General features: G+C 41.6%; 1 protein-coding gene across 1 annotated transcript in view; it reads right to left on the bottom strand.

Annotated features, from left to right (window-relative positions):
- Positions 1-5819: 5819 nt before the first annotated feature.
- The window catches only part of TBC1D22A (TBC1 domain family member 22A), a 119487-nt gene continuing 105946 nt past the window's right edge, over positions 5820-19360 (bottom strand). The window contains exon 13 of the mRNA XM_083575229.1: positions 5820-9396. Within this exon, the coding sequence (XP_083431355.1) occupies positions 9268-9396 (129 nt within the window). The 3' untranslated portion in view covers positions 5820-9267. The remainder of the gene's footprint in view (positions 9397-19360) is intronic.

Genomic DNA, 19360 nt, shown 5'->3' with positions numbered 1-19360 from the left:
TTGCTAATCACACTAGGTGTTTATGTGGTTAGTTTTGGATAGTTCCTCAAAATAAAAAAACGTACCCGCTGTATTTTGTACATAGAAAACCGTCAGCTCTGCTTCTTCAGCATTCCTCTACTACAGGGCTGTCCAACTTCCAAGTGACTTCATCAAAGTTGTTGAGCTTTTTTGGGAGAGGATGAGCCGAAGTTGTTGAGCTGTTTTGTTTTGTTTTGGGGGAGGAATCAGGATCCCGCGATCATCAAGGATCGACCAGGGACATCCCATGATCGACCGGTAAATCGAGAGGCCTGCTCTACTATAACTAAAGAAAGATGGAGGGGCATGGTGGCTAATTTCCCCAGCTACTCCCATTCCCAACTGTTGTGGAAGATTTAGGCACGAGGCAACAATAGAAACAGAGTCACCAAACTTTTTACTCCTGTGGACACATTCGCCAGCTGATGAAACCGTCATGGGTGTTGGAAACTGGCCCCCTCGGGAAAGGCTGGCTCCTCTTCCCAGGCACTCGGGGCCTGGTGCCGGTGACCTACCCTGGCTGGCATCCGGACAGACCAGGGAAATCTTGGATAAACGACACCTCCCTCCGGAGAGGTGCACACTCCCTTCCCCCTTGCATAGCAGCAGGAGAAAGAAAACAGTCTGAAAAATAGGCTATTTCATTCTACTTTTATTCCTTGACTGTACACTGTACAAAAGCATGACTTCTCTCTCAGAAACCTCTGAGCAACCGGCTAACTCCTCCCGTACAGGAACAACAGGAAGGTTTCATGTTACACTGAGAACACAACTCTGAGAATAGCTTGGAACTTCCTGTCCCACGCTCAGACCCACCAGACACATCATGTGATGTAAACATCGTACTGCTTGATCGCAGCTGCTGAGGACTCATATTACAACAATGGGCACCACACACACCGAAACCAAGCAGATACCTCAACACTATATTGGCAACAACAGATTGCTTCTCTCCAGCTTATTTTGGGGGGTGGGGGTCACATTCTGTGGGAACCTAGAAAGAGCCTTATGGATGCTTGTGCATGCAAGGTGTGAGGCTGGTGACCCCTGCAACAGAAAGACCACAAAGACTCAATTGATAGTAGTACCCTCTTTTTTTACACAAAATTAAGTTGATTGCTAGATTGCCCAAAGACTACTTTATTATTTATGTTGCGTTGCGTTGTCTTGCTTTAAATCTAACCCCCTCCCTTTGTTGTGTCCCAATAGAATGATCCCCACTTCCAGCAAATATAAATTGCAAATACAAATAAACACCTAGATGAAACAAATATAGTAAGAGTAGATTCTTCAGAGATTTCTTTAATCGTCATTGAAAATGAAAAAGTCGTCGCCGCCTCCCCCACCAATAATCCTCCTCAATAAATCTGTGTTTCGTTTGGATCTCCTTGATGTGACCCTGCTGGTTAATGGGTATGAGATAATTTGAAATTGAAAGACTACTGTCATTATCTTAGACACGGAGACTTTTGCTATCTATACACCAATTGCTAACAAACAAGGTTTATAGAGTGAAATAATAAATCAACATATGCATGAGGAGACACAAATAAATGATTAATGTTATTATTTTCTCCTTAGCGTTTGATAAACCTATATATCTCTTTTGATTCCTCTCAGTAGGGCTCCAGCCAAAGCTGGATTAACTTATTATGCTTTCCATAAAATAGACTTTTAGAGAGGAGGCACAAAATCCAGCTCTGGATTCTCTGTGATGAAAACCTTTCCTTACTCTAGGCATACACCAGGAATTTCAAATGAGTGAACAAAATTAGGTAGTGAGGCTTACACGTTCAGCTCATGATCCAGAAGAGAGGAGGCTAATTTTCCATGGACACATTTTGCTGGCACACCTATTTCTCTTCCAGTTTCTTGCCTGTGCGTTTTAACATAGGCTTTGAAATACAGACAACACAATCTATTCCCATGTCCATAGTTGAACATACATCCTCAAATGTATTTTATTGAGCCTTTGCCTCTTGGCTGTCAGCTTAGCACAGGTTTTTTGAACCTAGAAACTTCCAAGAGGTACAGAGTGTGTCCTCAAAGGATGCTGAGCCATGGCTAACGGCCATGAAGGGCAAGATGGTAAGGCGCAAGGCCAGACCAGTTGAAAATGGTCCCCGAGATGGGACAGGTACTATAGGAGTCTGTTATGCGTATGACAACTGTATGTTTAATAGTGTAACGGCTGCGTTAGCATATCCAGCAATGGTTACCTGAAAAAGGGGGAGGATGTTAGCATTTCACTCCTCTGTTGCTGGATATGTGATTGTTATATCACACGTCTGTGTTTACTTTCCAGGCTTGGAAAGTGTGAGAACAGAAGCCTGTCTTATCTCTCTTCCGTTTGTGATTGTTCTGTTGTACTTTGTCTCTCTGTCTCTTGCAGAAGAAGGGGGAGAGACACCATGATTGCTTTGTGCTGCATATAAGGTAAAGGTAAAGGGACCCCTGACCATTAGGTCTAGTTGCAGACGACTCTTGGGTTGTGGCGCTCATCTCGCTTTATTGGCCAAGGGAGCCGGCGTACAGCTTCCGGGTCATGTGGCCAGCATGACTAAGCCGCTTCTGGCAAACCAGAGCAGCGCACGGAAATGCCGTTTACCTTCCCGCCAGAGCGGTACCTATTCATCTACTTGCACTTTGACGTGCTTTCAAACTGCTAGGTTGGCAGGAGCAGGGACCGAGGAACGGGAGCTCACCCCGTCGCGGGGATTCAAACCGCCAACCTTCGGATAGGCAAGTCCTAGGCTCTGTGGTTTAATCCACAGCGCCACCCTATTGCTTAATAAATACCGTATTTTTCGCCCTATACGACGCACTTTTTACCCTCCAAAAATGAAGGGGAAATGTGTGTGCGTCCCATGGGGCGAATGCAGGCTTTCGCTGAAGCCTGGAGAGCGAGAGGGGTCGGTGCGCACCGACCCCTCTTGCTCTCCAGGCTTCAGGAAGCTATCTGCAAGTCTTGCAAGCCCGGTGGGAGGTCCCGCAGGCTCGCAAGGCTTGCGGGCAGCAGCCTGCAGCCCAAAAGCTCGGGGGACAGCAGGGAGGCGCAGCGCCGCCACCCCGCTATTCCCAGACCTGGTCTGGAGGCTGGGGGGGGGGGGAATAAGCAAGCTTGCTTCTCCCCCCTGCCAGCCTCACAAACTCGGGGGACAGCGGGGCAAGCCGCTGCCCCACGGAGGCTAGAGAGGCTGTCCCTGAAGGCAGAAGAGGGAGACGGAGCGCTCCGTCTCCCTCTTCTAGTTTGGGGATGGCTGCGCAAACCTGGGGGGGGGGAATAAAAAAATTTTCCTTGATTTCCCCCCCAAAAAACTAGGTGCGTCCTATGGGCCGGTGCGTCCTATGGGGCGAAAAATATGGTACTTAGAATGCACACACACTGTTGCTCCACTTCGTTTCTGCTATACAGTGGTACCTCGGTTTACATACGCTTCAGGTTACAGACTCGGCTAACCCAGAAATAGCACCTCAGGTTAAGAACTTTGCTTCAGGATGAGGACAGAAATCGTGCTCCGGCAGTGCGGCAGCAGCAGGAGGCCCCATTAGCTAAAGTGGTGCTTCAGGTTAAGAACAGTTTCAGGTTAAGAACGGACCTCCGGAACGAATTAAGTACTTAACCCGAGGTACCACTGTACTCTGCTGAACAGCTGATAAGAGTGTGCACATAGTCTTCTGATGTGTGTCGCTGGGAGCGTGTCGGGGCTAAGGATTTATGGATATTCCGGGCTGCACTTCATCAGGAAGACACCAGAGAGATTTGTCTCACCCCTGTGTGTGACCCCAGGCATTATTCCGACACCATGATATAGTTTACCAATAAAGAGAAGCCCTTGTACAATCCAGACACGTGGCATCTTAGTGCCACACTCCTCTCCTATTCCCTGCCACAGCAAGTAGCTAGGGTATTATCGCTAGGGATTTCGGTTTTTCTCTTTGGGGGAGGAAGAATTTGAGGCTGCAATCCTGTGGGATAGCTCAGTTAGTAGAGCAGGAGACCCTTAATCTCATGGTCATGGTTCAAAGCCCCACATTAGGCAAAATATTCCTGCATTGCAGAGGGTCAGACTAGATGGCCCTCGTGGGCCCTTCCAATTCTATAATTCTATGAATGGGGCTTACTTCTGAGCTGAAATGTATGTTTTATTTTATTTTATTTATTAGAATTAGATACCACCCTTCATCAATAGATCTCAGGCCGGTTCACGGAATAAAATACAGGAGAAAAACAAGTAAATAATAAAAAGCAGCAAAACAATAACACCCCCCTTCCCACAGACACAACGAAAAGGCTGTAGAATATTGATCAGCCAAAGGCATGAAGAGGAATGTTGCTCAAGAGATTTCTGCAATCTAGAGGAAACTTAAGAGATAGCTTAGTTTACAAACTAAAACCAGAGGAAGTGGTCATGTTCACCCACAGAGAGCGCAAAGTAATTCTTGAAGGCTGTCCTCAGTGATATTAGTACCAAGCAACTTAGTTTGGCTAACCCAAACATTGTTTCTCCTGCTTGCTGCATTCAACTCCATACCATTTCTCCCTAGAGCTATAGCAGAATAGTTCTTAAAGTTTCATTGTGCAGGCAGAAGTCTTTCTGTCAGCACGATGACTTGGTTGGGTTCCACCCCTTGTGTGCTTCTAGCTATACTTAAATATTTGTCAGCGTGCAAATTCTTCTTTGGTCTTTATTACGTGGCTTCTTTAACACCAATAACTTCATAGAATCATAGAAATTTTGAGTTAAAAGGGACCCCAAGGGTCATCTAGTGCAACCTTCTGCGATGCAGGAATCTCAACTGAAGTATCCATGGGAGATGGTCATCCAGCCTCTGCTTAAAAACCTCCAGGGTGTCAGGAGTGCATGCAGGAGCCAGGCCCTGTGACCAGTAGGGCTTTGCAGGACCGGGGCCTTCCTAAGTTTGTTCTGGAGAGGCAAGGCGCAGCCACACAGGTGAGGCTGCTTGGTAACTCACTGCACCTGGTGGCAAGAGCCGGGAAGGGATATAAGGTCAGCATTTCCCTTCAGCTCTTTGCCACAGCAACACATTTCCTGCCTTGCTGCGTTTGGCTTCTTGCTTCCTGATCCTCGGACCTCGGCTTCTTGAGTGCTTGCTTCTCAACCCTCGGACACTTGACCTCGTGACTTCCTGCTTCCTGACCCTCAGACCCCTGGCTTCTGGACTCTCGTTCCTGCTCCCACCCTGCCATCTTGCCCCCGGTCCCGACGTCCTCAGCCGGGACTTCGAACGCCCGTAGACCAGACCGTGACACAGGGAAGGAGAGTCCACAACCTCTTGGGAAAGACTGTTCCACTGTTGAACAACTCTTGCTGTCAGAAAGATTTTCCGTCTGTTTAGTCGGAATCTCCTTTCTTGTATCTTGAAACCATTGGTTCGAGTCCTACCTTCCAGAGCAGGAGAAAACAAGCTTGTTCCTTCTTCCATGTGATAATCCTTTAGATATATGAAGATGGCTATCATATATTCTCTCAGTCTCCTCTTTCCCAGGCTAAACGTAACCAGCCCCTTCAACTGTTCCTCATAAGGCATGGTTTCCAACCCTTGATCATCTTGGTTGCCCTCCTCTGCACATGTTCCAGCTTGGTCAACATCCTTCTTAAATTGTGGTGCCCAGAATTGGACGTAGTATTGCAGGTGTCATCTGACACCTTTTGAGTCTTACCCATTCTTCAGTTACACCTTGTTATTGTGATACAAAGAGTTGGATTATTCATTTTAAACCGGATGCTATATTCATTCAGAAATATATATTACAGAAAGAGAGTGAGTGAGTCTTGGGTACTTACATTTTATTGTAGAGTTCTCAAGTTAAATACAAATCTATGAGTTTTTCCATAAGAAATTAAAGACTAGTGCAACTAGTTTGTTATATTTAAGATGTACAGATGAATGCAAGATAGTTATATTCTTTCTTGTATTGTATTTACATAGTTCAATATATTGCTTACTATTTACATTTCTAAGCATATACTATAGAAATAAATTGGTTATCTGTGCTGTACGGTTCTTTCGTTACAGCTGTTAGCTAATATTGCGTTTATGACTATTAAATTACAAATCAGGCTAAATTAATGAGGTGTCCTGATTTCTTTCTATGTTGAAAAATATCAACATAAAAATATCTATTAGATACCTATTTGTGTTTTTGTTTTTTTTACTTTTATACTTGTAATAAAGGAGTATAAAAATGAGGGAAGCCTTTCTTCCACATAACATTTGGTTGGGATGGCACTTACCTGAGATACAAAATTATCAAAAGCCAAGCATAATTCTCCTTTAAGAAAAAGGTATATAGGGAATATATAGAATAGTATATAGGGAAAAGTATGCATGAAATTAGTTGTCTGTATAATACCCCCTTTTTATATAAAATAAGAATGAAAAGTTATGCATTTAGAGAAGTCTCTACCCTCATCTACCAATGTGCTCAAGATTTGTCTCTTACAAATGTAAATCCTTTTTGCGGCATGATAGCATTCAATTCTTAAATGAGAAACACTTAGAGATCCAAAGGGAGCTTGGAAGTTGAGATGGTAACTCAATGGATCTTTACAGAGGAAATGTGTGTTTTTAAGATATACACATTTTATTGTATACTTGCATCTAACACAGTAAACTTGTCTGCACCCCTGCCTCACCATTCAAATTCCTATATAAATAATGACATATTTAAAAAGCCCCATCATTAATGCATGTTGCAGGTGATTTCTTCTTCCTTTTGCTATTAAATAAAACGTTCACTGTTATCAACAGACTTTTCTGTATTCTACCTTTGCGTGTTCTGTTCTTGGCAGATACTTTGTTAGGCACAATGACACTGTAAACTTAAAAGAGAGAAACTTAAGAGAGAAATCTTATACTGAAGACAGGATGAGAAGTTATCCTGATGCTTGGGAAAGACACATCTTAAGACCTGTAGACATGCCAAACCATGTCACAGAATTTTATCTCTAGTTGCAGTATTAGTATGTAATAAGCTAAAGCAAAGCCCAGTAAGGCTGCAATAGTTCTGGATTCTCATGCATAGCAAATCCCTGCATGGAAGATAAGGGGAGCATATCTACTGCTGCTACTCCTAAGTAATGGTGCAGTAAGTTCTCCCAGGTAATGTAACTCCACCAAATTATTCTTATTGTTGTCCTGGAACATCACAACTATTTCATCGCTGTGAAAAAGGCCACACCTCTCTACTGCAAAAGTAACAGAACAACCTTGCTTATTAAACAATGATGTGTTTCACAGTCAAATGTCCCCAAGCAATCTAAATGCACAGCTCAACATTAAGACACTTGAACTTAATCTGCAAATGATACCTTAAGGAAACTAATCCTCAAGAAATCTTCATAGCCTCTTAGAATAAGCATCTTCCACATTAGGCCAATCTTGCCTATGGTTCTTATCTGCTCAGGCATCTATATATATGGCAAGCACATATGCAGCCAAACTGAAAGGCAAAAAAATTTCCCCAAACCAAAAATAACTTAAAGGCACACTTGAAAAACTCCTGAAAAGAAGTTGTTCCATTTACAGTATAAATTAATTTGGGATTGATAGTATGCAAACTTACTTGATCGACAAGAATCAATCACACTTCAGACAGCAGGCACATTCTAGAATGCTTCTCCAACAAACCTACTTGCACACAGAAATCTAGCGTATCAGGGAGAAAAAATTCATACTAGCCTTCCAGATTTCCACGTTCAATGAATTTTTATGTGTATATGCAATCCCATACCTTTATTCTAAAGTGATACAGCACAGGGAAAAACTTTACTACCTACCCCTGCTATTCTGCTACTTGGATAAACTGGCCCTTACAAAAAGTGAATGGAGTGTTAACTTTTGACGGAGCCTTCTATAATGTACTGCCACTTAGTCACAACTTAAGAACTTGAGTCACAAAAATAACGGAAGAATTTTGTTAGTTGCTTTTCAAGTGAGATAAGCTTCCCGATCGGTTTGTGCAAAATCCTTAAGTGCATGTCAATTGTATGCAGGTGACTTCCTCCAGAAAAAGTGACTTGACACATTCCTGTTTTATATATATCTACACACACACACACACACACACACACACACACGCACACACTGGCTGGCATGTTAACCAGTCAGCCAACCTGATTGGTAAGAAAAAGAGCAGACTGGAATCAAGTCTTCACCAGTCACCTTCCCTTACACAGTGCAAAATTCATAGTTTATTCTGGAAGTGGTGCAGAATCTTGGTTCTTGGTTATCAGGTGACTCTATCCATCTGTGCTTCTTTTCCATGCTCAAGCCAGTCTATGTCAAGGATGGAAGGCCTAAAAATGCATACATGACTTTTCCGTCAAGTATTCCTACCATGCTAGAAATTCCAGGTAAGGCAATAACGTATTAAAATATATTCACTGTGAACTAAAAATCTTACTAGGGGGGAAAAAAGCATTGAAGCTAAAAGTCTATGTGCTGAAAAAATATTTGATAGTTTTAAAGCATTAAATTATGTATACATTATTATGGCAGAATAAATCTATTTTCTTTTCTTTTTTAGTTAGTACAGTTCAGACGCTTCAACGTGAAATAATTTATACAAAACTATCTGCATACCACAGGGCATAGCACCCAAGCAGGTGGCATTCTTTTCAAATTCTAGATGTTGTTTTCCATTAAAATCTGTGTTCCTAGATTTCACGCTGTAAACAAAGATAACATTAAAAGGAGTTTTTAAAAAATTGTGTTACAAACCAAAATCAAAAGCAAGTCCATATGGCCCTTAGATGACCTTACTGCCTGATACACATCTGCCCTCGTTTTTCGTTCAAGACAGATCATTCCTATTAGCTCACAAGCACCCCAGAGACGAGTAATACTTCCATCAAAATAATGAACACAATCAACTAGGAACAAGGCTCATGGAGACAAGACAATAAGTCATTAGATACCAATGAACATAAAACACTTTCTTCATTCGTATAGCAACTATAAAAAGAAAAAGGGAGAATAAAAACAAAAGCAGACTCGATTTTTTTTTGTAGCCATGTTCACTTAAGTCAATCACAGTCTTCTTGACGACCTGTTTGCCGATTTCTTTGGTAATCCACCAACCACATTTTTTTTGCTGAACTATTTTGGGACTCTCCGTATGAAATCAGGAGCGAGTAATTGCGTGTCTGCACAACCAGAATAATGAAAATGATCCTATGCCACAGCAGACAGATTGGCTGTATACGGTTTCTGGTGCTTTCATCTCTTGTAATGATTGGGGGCGTCTGCAAATGCAAATTTCAGTCTGTAGGCTTCTGCGAGGAGGACACTGATATCTTCGTCTCCCCAGTGCACCGTGGGCAAGTTCTGCAGAAAGATGAGCAGTTCCTTGGGAAAAGAAGAAAAAGACAGCAGAATAGGTTATTGCGCAAGTATTTCAGTAAATGTCAGGCTGATTTGGGGGGAGGGGGTTGTGCGACTGAACTCCAATGCTACTTGCGACAGTTTCTAAAACGGCTTGATCCTGAACATCTGCATGCAGACAGGTAAAATAAAACTTGTGATGCAATGTGATGATACATGTGATGCATTTTAGCACAAAAATCCAAATACATTAGCTAACCATAACTGGTAAGGATGGAAACTCATCCAGCTGTTAATAGATGTGGGAATGGTAAAAGAGGGGAGGAGCCAACTCTAAAAAAATATTTGATCCATCTTTCTTATCTGGAATTTTCTTATCTAGACCTGTGCATACGCCTTTCTTGTTATTTGTTCATTTCATGAATACCTAGGTTTAATCTAAGTATCTTCACTGCAGATCCCATCTCTCATTTTCTCCACTACAGGTGAATGATATTTACTGGAAAGGTGTTTTCTAAGGCAGCTACGGAGCAGAACAAAGTGAATATACGCCTTTAATCTTGCATCAGTCATGGCTTCAACCATCTACGACAGGGAACTCTGGCCCCTTCAGTCTGTTTCTAAAAATGCTTGTATACATTGCAATCCACATTGCTGCAAGAAAGAAGCAGTGGTATAACTTTGGCAAACACAAAGCCGTCATAGTAACCCTTCAGTGTGCTTGGCTGCTACAAAATAGGAATATTCAAGTAATGAGTTCAAGTAACCATTACAGTTCCCAGGATTCTTTGGAGTCGTTTAAAGTGAATGATACTGCTTTAAATGTATAGTGCAGATGGGGCAAAGGTCGAGATACTTATTAAGAGGTATAAGATACTTTATCTCAATTTTAATTGGGTTTGTATTTCCCAGAGCTTATTTTTGCCACCATTTCCCATCCAAAAGGCTTGAAAATAACAGATAATGAATGGGTCCTTTTCATTGGTTAGAGCATGGTGCTGACAATGCCAAGTCTGCAAGTTCAATCCCGGGATGGAACAGTTGCATTGCAGGGGGTTGGACTAGATGATCCTCAGGGTCCCTTCTAACTTTAGAATTCTATGATTCTATGACCGCTGCAACTCAAGAGCCAGAAAAACCGCAGGCATGTTTGAGCTTTGGAAATTCCAATATGAACTGACCTGATCCAGAGATCCTGCACTAATGTTTGGATTGGAAAGACAACCATTGGCTTTCACACATGTCTGAATTTTCCAACACCATTCTTGCTTCAAAAATGCATCAAAATGTGTTTTAAAATGCTTTCAAGCTAAACAAATTCAAATACACATATGTAAATACAATGTCCATGTCTCATTAAAGAATGCACAATTAATGTGAAAGCAGACAGCAATGGATTTATAAGTGAACACTATGAAAAGAAGGCAGGTCGGAAAAACTAGTTTATGCACCCCTAATTTCAACCATGTAGTCTACATTTCATGATGCAGCCAGTGTCTGGCTTCCGGGAATCCGGTCCTCCCTCCCCACAACAGGCTCCCAGTAACTGATAGACAGGAAGCTCTTACCAAGTCTTTTATGCAATATTCACAGAGAGAGGCTTAGAAATGCTGCCTCTCTGATTGTTGATCTGAGTAAGCTCCACCACCCCCTTCCTTCTCAGTCCTCAACAGCACCAGCCCCCTTACGGGGGCTGCTTAAGGCCATTCGCCTCTTAGCTCTCTGCTCTCCTACTTTCACTGGTTCTGGGAGATTGATTTCTAGTGATAACGTGTCAGCCAGCCGCTCTGGCTCTGCTTCTCTTCTCCCATTAGCTCCCAGCTTTGCTCCTCTTCTGCCAGAGCCATGACCTTCTGCAAACCACTGTTGTAAATCTATACTGTCTTCCTGGAAGGTTGAAGAGGAGGAGGTGGCGGTCTTCACCATTCCTCCTCAGCCCAGTCCCTGACAGCCATAGACCACATTCCTATTATCCTTTCAGCTCAATAGAACAGAATGAAACATGCACAAATGTTCCTATTACATGTGGTGGAAGTGAGAGTATGGGCTCCATTTACCTTTGTCTTCCCGTGCCTTTAGATAAACAAATCTATCGTTCTATTGTTAAAACTGTTACCGTTTGGCATTTCTTCACAGCTTTGATTTTGCGTTAGTTGCTCAAAACACACCACTTATGCTCTATTGGAGTTCGACGGCAGCTAGAATAGGAACCAGCTAGTGATCTCATGAGCTATGGAAAGCTAATTCTGGCCCTTCACAGCTTATGGAAATAACAGGAATGTACACATTATTTAGGACATCAGATACCTCAGCACTATGGTAAATATTATACACGTTGCACCTATAATTTAATATTAAAATGTTGTTGCTGGGCTCTTTAACACTATAGGATACTAGCAGTAACAAAGAGTATAGATCTATAAATGTGTGTGCAAAAAGCATTCAGTGGAAATCCAGTGTATATTCATGAAATACTTCAAAATGCCAATGATAAGTTGAATTGGGCGAATCTGGAGCCACACATTCTAGATACGCCATAAATCAGTGTCACTTACGAACTCCACCTGGTCGTTTAACAGGTCTAATTCCTCTCTCCATTTACTGCTTACAAGAAAACAATCAATATATGCTGAATGACTCAAGATCCAGCTTATTAAATCGTGGTAGTCTGATTTAATGCTGAACTTTCTTACTTTTCTTGGTGACAACTAGAAAGACCAAAAATTCAGGGATTATTTTTCCTCCCTATATTTTTAGATCCTTCAATGGAGTCTGCGAGTTTCTTGCAAGCCAATTGCCTATAAAAGGAACATTCTTATCTTATTTTTAACCTTTCTTTCACATTCCCTGACCTTTCAACCAATAGATCAAACAGAACACAAGCATGATTCATAGAAAAGATTAAACTGTGTTTAGACAAAAAAGGTCAGTCCACACACCAATGAGACTAGCTAGATCTTAAAGCAGATATGTGACACACACACACACACACACATGCAGAACACATCGTAAAAACCAAATTTTCTATGCCATTGCATCAGATTGAATGGCGATACTTCGCTTTCACACAAAAACTATTTTTCCTGTTTTTATGTAGCACACCTGCAATGCCTTTTAAAATGTCACCACCCTGAGAACATTTCAATATTCAAAGCTGGAACAGTGTGGTATGACTTCTTTTATTCATCTCCCTCGAAATTATCTCTGATCTCACAGATGTGGATCCAGAAACATACCATGCTTCAACCCTGAACGAATCAGCAAATGTTGTCTTTTATAGCTGATTTCTTTGACAATTCTGTTATTAGTCGGGGGGGGGGGGGAGAGAAACCTTGTCAAGTTCTGGAAGAACCAGCCTCTAAAAATAGAAAATAAGTGATAGTTATATTGGACTCCACTGCCAGCATTTAAAATTGGTCAACTAGGGATGACAGTTTTCAACAAGATGAAACTGAAAAGGTGACACTTTGACAGAACAATCTTCCATTAATCTTTTGATAACATAGGGAGATATATTTTCCATGTGATTAATTTCATATTTTCCAGGGGAAGCAGTTTCATGAAAGGATGCAGAAAATAAGCTAACAATTGGACGGGTGGTGTTTTTTTCTTCTTCTCCCTTTTTATACGTCAAATCACATACAAAGCCGCATATTTTCAGGGCACTGTGCATTGCATTTTGAAAAATAATCTTAGATGGATCTCCATTTTATCTAATAGGAATCCATCTGCAGAATATTTTTTTATCTTCACTCCCCGTTCTTAGCAAAAGTCTTGCAAGAGCATTGCCAGAAAAGCCTAGTCAAGTCACATGGGGGAAATGTACATTCTCAAAGACAAGACAAATGACATTACCCTGGCGGTGACAAAATTTCTTTCGGAGGTAGTAAGAATTAGAAATCAACATGCTCTGGATAAAACATAGTGACTGCCTTGGAATGTTTTCTCAGTATTCCTGCTGTATTTTGCTTTCAAAACTGTTTTTGTGGGTCTTTGGACTGAAATAAAGAATGTTTGTTTGTATATCTTTGCAAGCATGGTAGTATTGGGTTCACGAAATTACACAGAAGAAGAAGAGGTGTTTGGATTTGATATTCCGCTTTATCACTACCCTAAGGAGTCTCAAAGCAGCTAACAATCTCCTTTCCCCCACAACAAACACTCTGTGAGGTGAGTGGGGCTGAGAGACTTCAGAGAAGTGTGACTAGCCCAAGGTCACTGAGCAGCTGCAGGTGGAGGAGCGGGGAATTGAACCCGGTTCACCAGATTACGAGTCCTAATTAGTTTCTTGTTACCTGACAGGGTAGGAAACCAACAAGATTCTCTACCATTATAGGAAGCCAGAGTAGTGGTTAGAGTGCTGGACCATAACCTGGGAGCTCAGAGTTCAAATCTCCACTCGGCCATGAGGCTCATTGGGTGGCCTTGGGGCAAGACACTGTGTCTCAGCTGCATCTGCCTCACAAGGTCGTGGTAAGAATAAAATAGGGAAGAGAAATATGTATGCCACCTCGAGCTCTTTAGATGGAAAGGCGGAATATGGAGCATGAGATCATGGGTCATGGGTTGAAGCCCTATGTTGGGCAAAAGATTCCTGCTTGTGGTGCCTTTTTATACAGTGGTACCTCGGGTTAAGTACTTAATTTGTTCCGGAGGTCCGTTCTGTTCTTAACCTGAAGCACCACTTTAGCTAATGGGGCCTCCTGCTGCTGCCGTGCCGCCAGAGCACGATTTCTGTTCTCATCCTGAAGCAAAGTTCTTAACCCAAGGTACTATTTCTGGGTTAGCGGAGTCTGTAACCTGAAGCGTCTGTAACCTGAGGTACCACTGTATTGTGATTTTATGTTGTAAATGCCCTGACACCTGCAGGTTTAGGGAGGTATCCAGGTCTTGACCATGAAACTTCACAGCCCCAAATGAAGATTCATAACCATTTCAAGGACCCCACATTTATGCTAGACCATTCAGGCATTTCTGTCTTTGTCTCTTTCTCTAACACAATGGCTGGCCTGACAACAGCTCTCTATTCAACTGTTTTTGTTTTGAACAGATCAGGACTAGTAACATTTAAAAAGGAGTGGAGATAAAGCTGAACTTAGCTTTCAACTAAACATGGTGCCGAGTAAGGGTGAAATACCGTATTTTTTGCTCTATAAGACTCACTTTTTCCCTCCTAAAAAGTAAGGGGAAATCTGTGTGCATCTTATGGCGCGAATGCAGGCTGCACAGCTATCACAGAAGCCAGAACAGCAAGAGGGATCACTGCGCAGTGAAAGAATGTTCTGGCTTCTGGGATTCAGAATTTTTTTTTTTCTTGTTTTCCTCCTCCAAAAACTAGGTGCGTCTTGTGGTCTGGTGTGTCTTATAGAGCAAAAAATATGGTATGTATTTCGGTTACTGAGAAATTAAGAATCCAATATACCCATACAGGTCATTTAATGTAACAGCGATAGCATAGCACCCACGAACAGCATGGAAACGTGATTAGACATCCTTTGGGACACAAAATCTTGGTTTAGGCTTCAGTAAAACTGCACAGAGGGATATAGGAGATTATGTATTGTAACTTGGGGTGAAGCTGGGGTGTAATGGTTTGACCACATTAAAGGATTGATTTCTTACAACTGTGGAATGAGTGCTGGACAGAGTAACTGAAAGGAATCCAGCATATTTCGAAGAGGTCAATGGAACCCAAAGGAGGTTGCCACAGCAAGCCACAAAAACTCCAAAATTAAAAAGCCCCCCCATGCTGATCAAGGGCTCATTAAATGCTGAATGCAGTCTCAGTGATCTGGAAAGAAAATGGAGTGCAGGCATCACATCGAACAGCTGATCAGTACACCAACCATGCTGATGACATCTCTAAGGCTTCAACGGTTCTAGTGGTGACAGGCAGAATATATGTCATGATTGTGTTGACCATGGCAGAAGGCAGAAAAAGAAAGTTTATGCAGCCAAGAACATATTCCCTGTGCCTAACACAGTCATCCAATGCGGCAGCTGGACTGGTGACTGGGAGTGGCCACCGAGGCTAGGATAGAAAACAGAGGAAGATGGAAAGGAATTGCTGAAACAATTAACAGAAGTGGAATACAAAAAGGGAGGTGTGAGGAGGTCGTTGAAATAAGTGAATGAAAGATAAGATATTGAAATTGTTTGATGTGTTTTAAATTGTTTTTATTTTGCTTTGTTAGTTTAATGTGTTAGTGTTATGTAGTGTTTTTATGTTATGTTATGTAGTGTTTTTGTTTTGTATTGTATTGTTTATCTTGTTTTGTTTAAATTGTTGGAAAAGTAATAAATATTATTTTTTTTAAAAAAAAAAAAGGGAGTGGCCGCCGAGACCACATAACACCAATCCTGAAAGACCTACTGGCTCCCAGTACGTTTCCGGGCACAATTCAAAGTGTTGGTGCTGACCTTTAAAGCCCTAAATGGCCTCACCCCAGTATACCTGAAGGAGCGTCTCCACCCCCATTGTTTGGCCAGGGCACTGAAGTCAAGCTCCGAGGGCCTTCTGGCGGTTCCCTCACTGCAAGAAGTGAAAGTACAGGGAACCAGGCAGAGGGCCTTCTCAGTGGTGGCACCCGCCCTGTGGAACACCCTCCCATCAGATGTCAAAGAAATAAACAACTACCAGACTTTTAGAAGACATCTGAAGGCAGCCCTGTTTAGGAAAGCTTTTAATACTGGATGAATCATTGTATTTTAATATTCTGCTGGAAGCCGCCCAGAGTCGTTAGGGTTATAAATAAATAAATTTATTATCATCATCATCATTATTATTATTATTATTATTATTATTATTATTATTATTATATTGGGGGTAGTAGGGACTGGATTTCTGCAAAAATGCATGGGCCTCTTTTACCCATCTGCCCAGAGACATGAAGTAATTAGCTATTCTGTGGAAAGATCATTCCATTTTGTTAAGCCTGCAAGAGTCAACCAGAGCTTACAACAATAGACAATCTGTTAAAAACTCCATTTCTGGAAGGAATTCGAAATCTAATTTGTTTACAACCTAATGACAAAGCAACACACATTTATTATTCTGCTTATTTTCAATCCAGCTGTAGCAGTCTGACAATTTTGTTGTAAGATAGCAAAATCTACATGCACCAGCATTTAGCCAGCCATAAGGGGCTAGATGCAAAAAAGAAAAGAAAAGGAAATAGTTCCTCTTCCATCGGCTTGTCTGCAAAGAAAGGCATCCATCACCTCATTGCATATTATCCATTTCATACTCCAAAAGCTTTTTTCTTTGTTTTGTTTCTATTTGCCCTCTTATCAGCAGCTTTGATTGAATTGTGTAGCTAAGTATACAGGGCTCCTGTGATTTTCATTTTCTCTGGGGGCTACATACTGATAAAGACAATAATTGACATTGTTATTCAGTTTCTACCCAAGAAAGAAACAAGAAAAGAAAACAATTTTATTTCAAGTGAGGCATCTCCAGTGACAGCCTTGAATTACCAACTAAACAAAACGATTGCTTGGCTATTTAAGTCGGGCAGGTCAACTAAATTGTTCACACAGCACTATTTAGATTATCCCCTGCTTTTCCTAAAGGGGCTTTTTATATTGAAATTGGGGTAAATGCACCAGGTAGTTCTTCTGCGGCACTTACAAAAATGAATGCACTCACCACAGTGTTAGGGGGGAAGATGTTCTGAAACTAAGCTGCCCTGATAGAAAGTTATAGGTCAGCAATTTCATCTGACCGTCTTGTAAAACAGATATGATTTGGGTTTATAAAAGCATTTAGAATTTTCAGAGATGAATGAAGAGAAGACTGCAATCCTATACTTCAGTGTGCAGTGGAAATCTCCACACTGTATCCCAACCATGAGTTATAGAAGAGAAATATAGCACATGTTAGAGAGGAGCATGAGCATTATAGTGGCTTGGAGATGACCTGAATCACTTAGGAGTCTTTGGGAAATGGCCTGGCTTATTTCCAAGGCCATCTGAGTCTCACCCATCCCTGCTGCTGGTTTGACAGGAATTACTTGGAAACTTTCAAATTCCTGAGCTGCCAAAATAATCTCTCTCCTGCCTACGTAAGCTTCAAATGTGTAGTAATAGTATCATAGCATCATAGAATGGTACGAGTTGGAAGGGACCACAAGAGTAATCTCATTCAATTCTCTGCAATGCAGGAATCTTTTTGCCCAACGTAGGGCTTGAGATTAAGAGTTTCATGCTTTACCAACGGAGCTATCCTGCAGTGATGGAACATGCCACACACACACAAACACAGCTGTGGCTTGCAGGAGACTTATACCCCCTCTTTCCAGGTTTTTGTGAGTGCAGCTGTCAACCCTAGCCAAGGTTTACGGGAGACTTTGGTCCTGGCCACGCAAAGCAGCAATTTAGCGTGCCTAGCACTCATGAACAAATCACATTATCTATAACCTGAACCAGCCCTCATAGAATTCCCTCTGTACAAGCGGTGCAGAAGTGGATCCAGCCCATTAGCTTACCTCCCCCCACCCTCTGTGGACCAAACAGATCTAGGAAAGCCCTGGGAATCAGCTGATCAAGGCTTATACTTTATAAAGCTTACAAGAGGAACAGAAGGGAGATGGGGGTTTTGCTCCCTGAATATGTTCTGTGTGTTTTTAAACTTCTGCTTTGAATTTAGTTTTTATTCTGGGATGTGTGTATGGTTGTTCGTTCATTCATTCATTCATTCATTCAATTCAATTTGTATTCCATCCTTCCTCCCAAAGGGGCCCAGGACAGCAAGCATATCAGGATAAAACTGTTAAAATACATAAGACATCTAAAAATGATTTCAATATAATTAGGTGTCCAGACAGGACTGCTGTGTCTTGGGAAGCAGAATACAATTTTTTTTTAAAAGAAAAAAGTGTGTGTCTTATCTCCCAGAAGCATTTAGGAACTCCGTCACACTGTATGAAATGGTAACATGGTACAAACACTGATTGGCCATACCTTTGAAAACCCATTTTTCAGCATGCTGTTTTTAGAGAGGTTATTCTTTATGCTGCTTTTTGGTCAAAAGACTCCATGGTGACAACCATACCCTTAAGATGCGAACAATGAAATCACAATAATAAAATTCGATATAAACCGCAATGTAACAACAGTGAGAGTGTAAACTGGGGCACAGAACTCTCTCAGTTATCATAAAAAGCCAGATGGAAAAGTAGAGAAAAGGAGGGAGCTAAACACGCCCCTTGAGGTTACAGGTTCATTACATATTAAAGGTCATAACCTTCAAGTTAGAGAGAGGTGCTCAAATAGGATTAAAAGTGTACTTACAAAGGGTTTTGAAAAGAGTGAATCTCAGAAAGATTCCAGTGAGCAGAGTGAAGACTGTCAAGCTCTTTCCCCATAAATTCCAAGCAAAACTCATTTTTTCCTATCTGCTATCAATAGGGCCGGGCGATATATCAATATATCATCCAAAACCGGTTTGAAGCGCATATCATGACAGCAATTTCATCATTTTTTACCTGGCAATATTTCACAGATCCTGGTGTGTGTGTGTGTGTGTGTGTGTGTGTGCACGCGCTATGCAAAAATCATGATTCGGGAAAAACCATGAAGCCAGCCAATGCCTCTACGTAGATCCACCCTTATTTCCGACTTTGCAATATATCAGTATATTGTGATGTTTAGCTGGTGATATATCACAATGTTGAAAACCAGGTATCGCCCAGCCCCATCAATAGTCCTTTGCTCAGAGCCCTGATTTACAGAAGCCATCCCAGTTTTGGATCTGATCCTGGAAAGTCCCACTTTTCTTTAAGACAACCCTTATTGGAGAAATATTGGAGAATATGGAGTTATGTGACTGACACACAAACACAAACACACACACACACACCGAGCCAAGGAGATAAGTAACTATACAAACTTTAAAAGACATCTGAAGGCAGCCCTGTATAGGGAAGTTTTTTTAAAAATGTTTAATGTTTTATTATGTTCTTATATATGTTGGAAGCCACCCAGAGTG

Source organism: Podarcis filfolensis (genome assembly GCF_964270895.1).
Source record: "Podarcis filfolensis genome assembly, chromosome: 10".
NCBI lineage: Eukaryota > Metazoa > Chordata > Lepidosauria > Squamata > Lacertidae > Podarcis > Podarcis filfolensis.
Note: the sequence above shows the minus strand (reverse complement) of the source record. Positions and strands in the feature narration are given on the sequence as shown.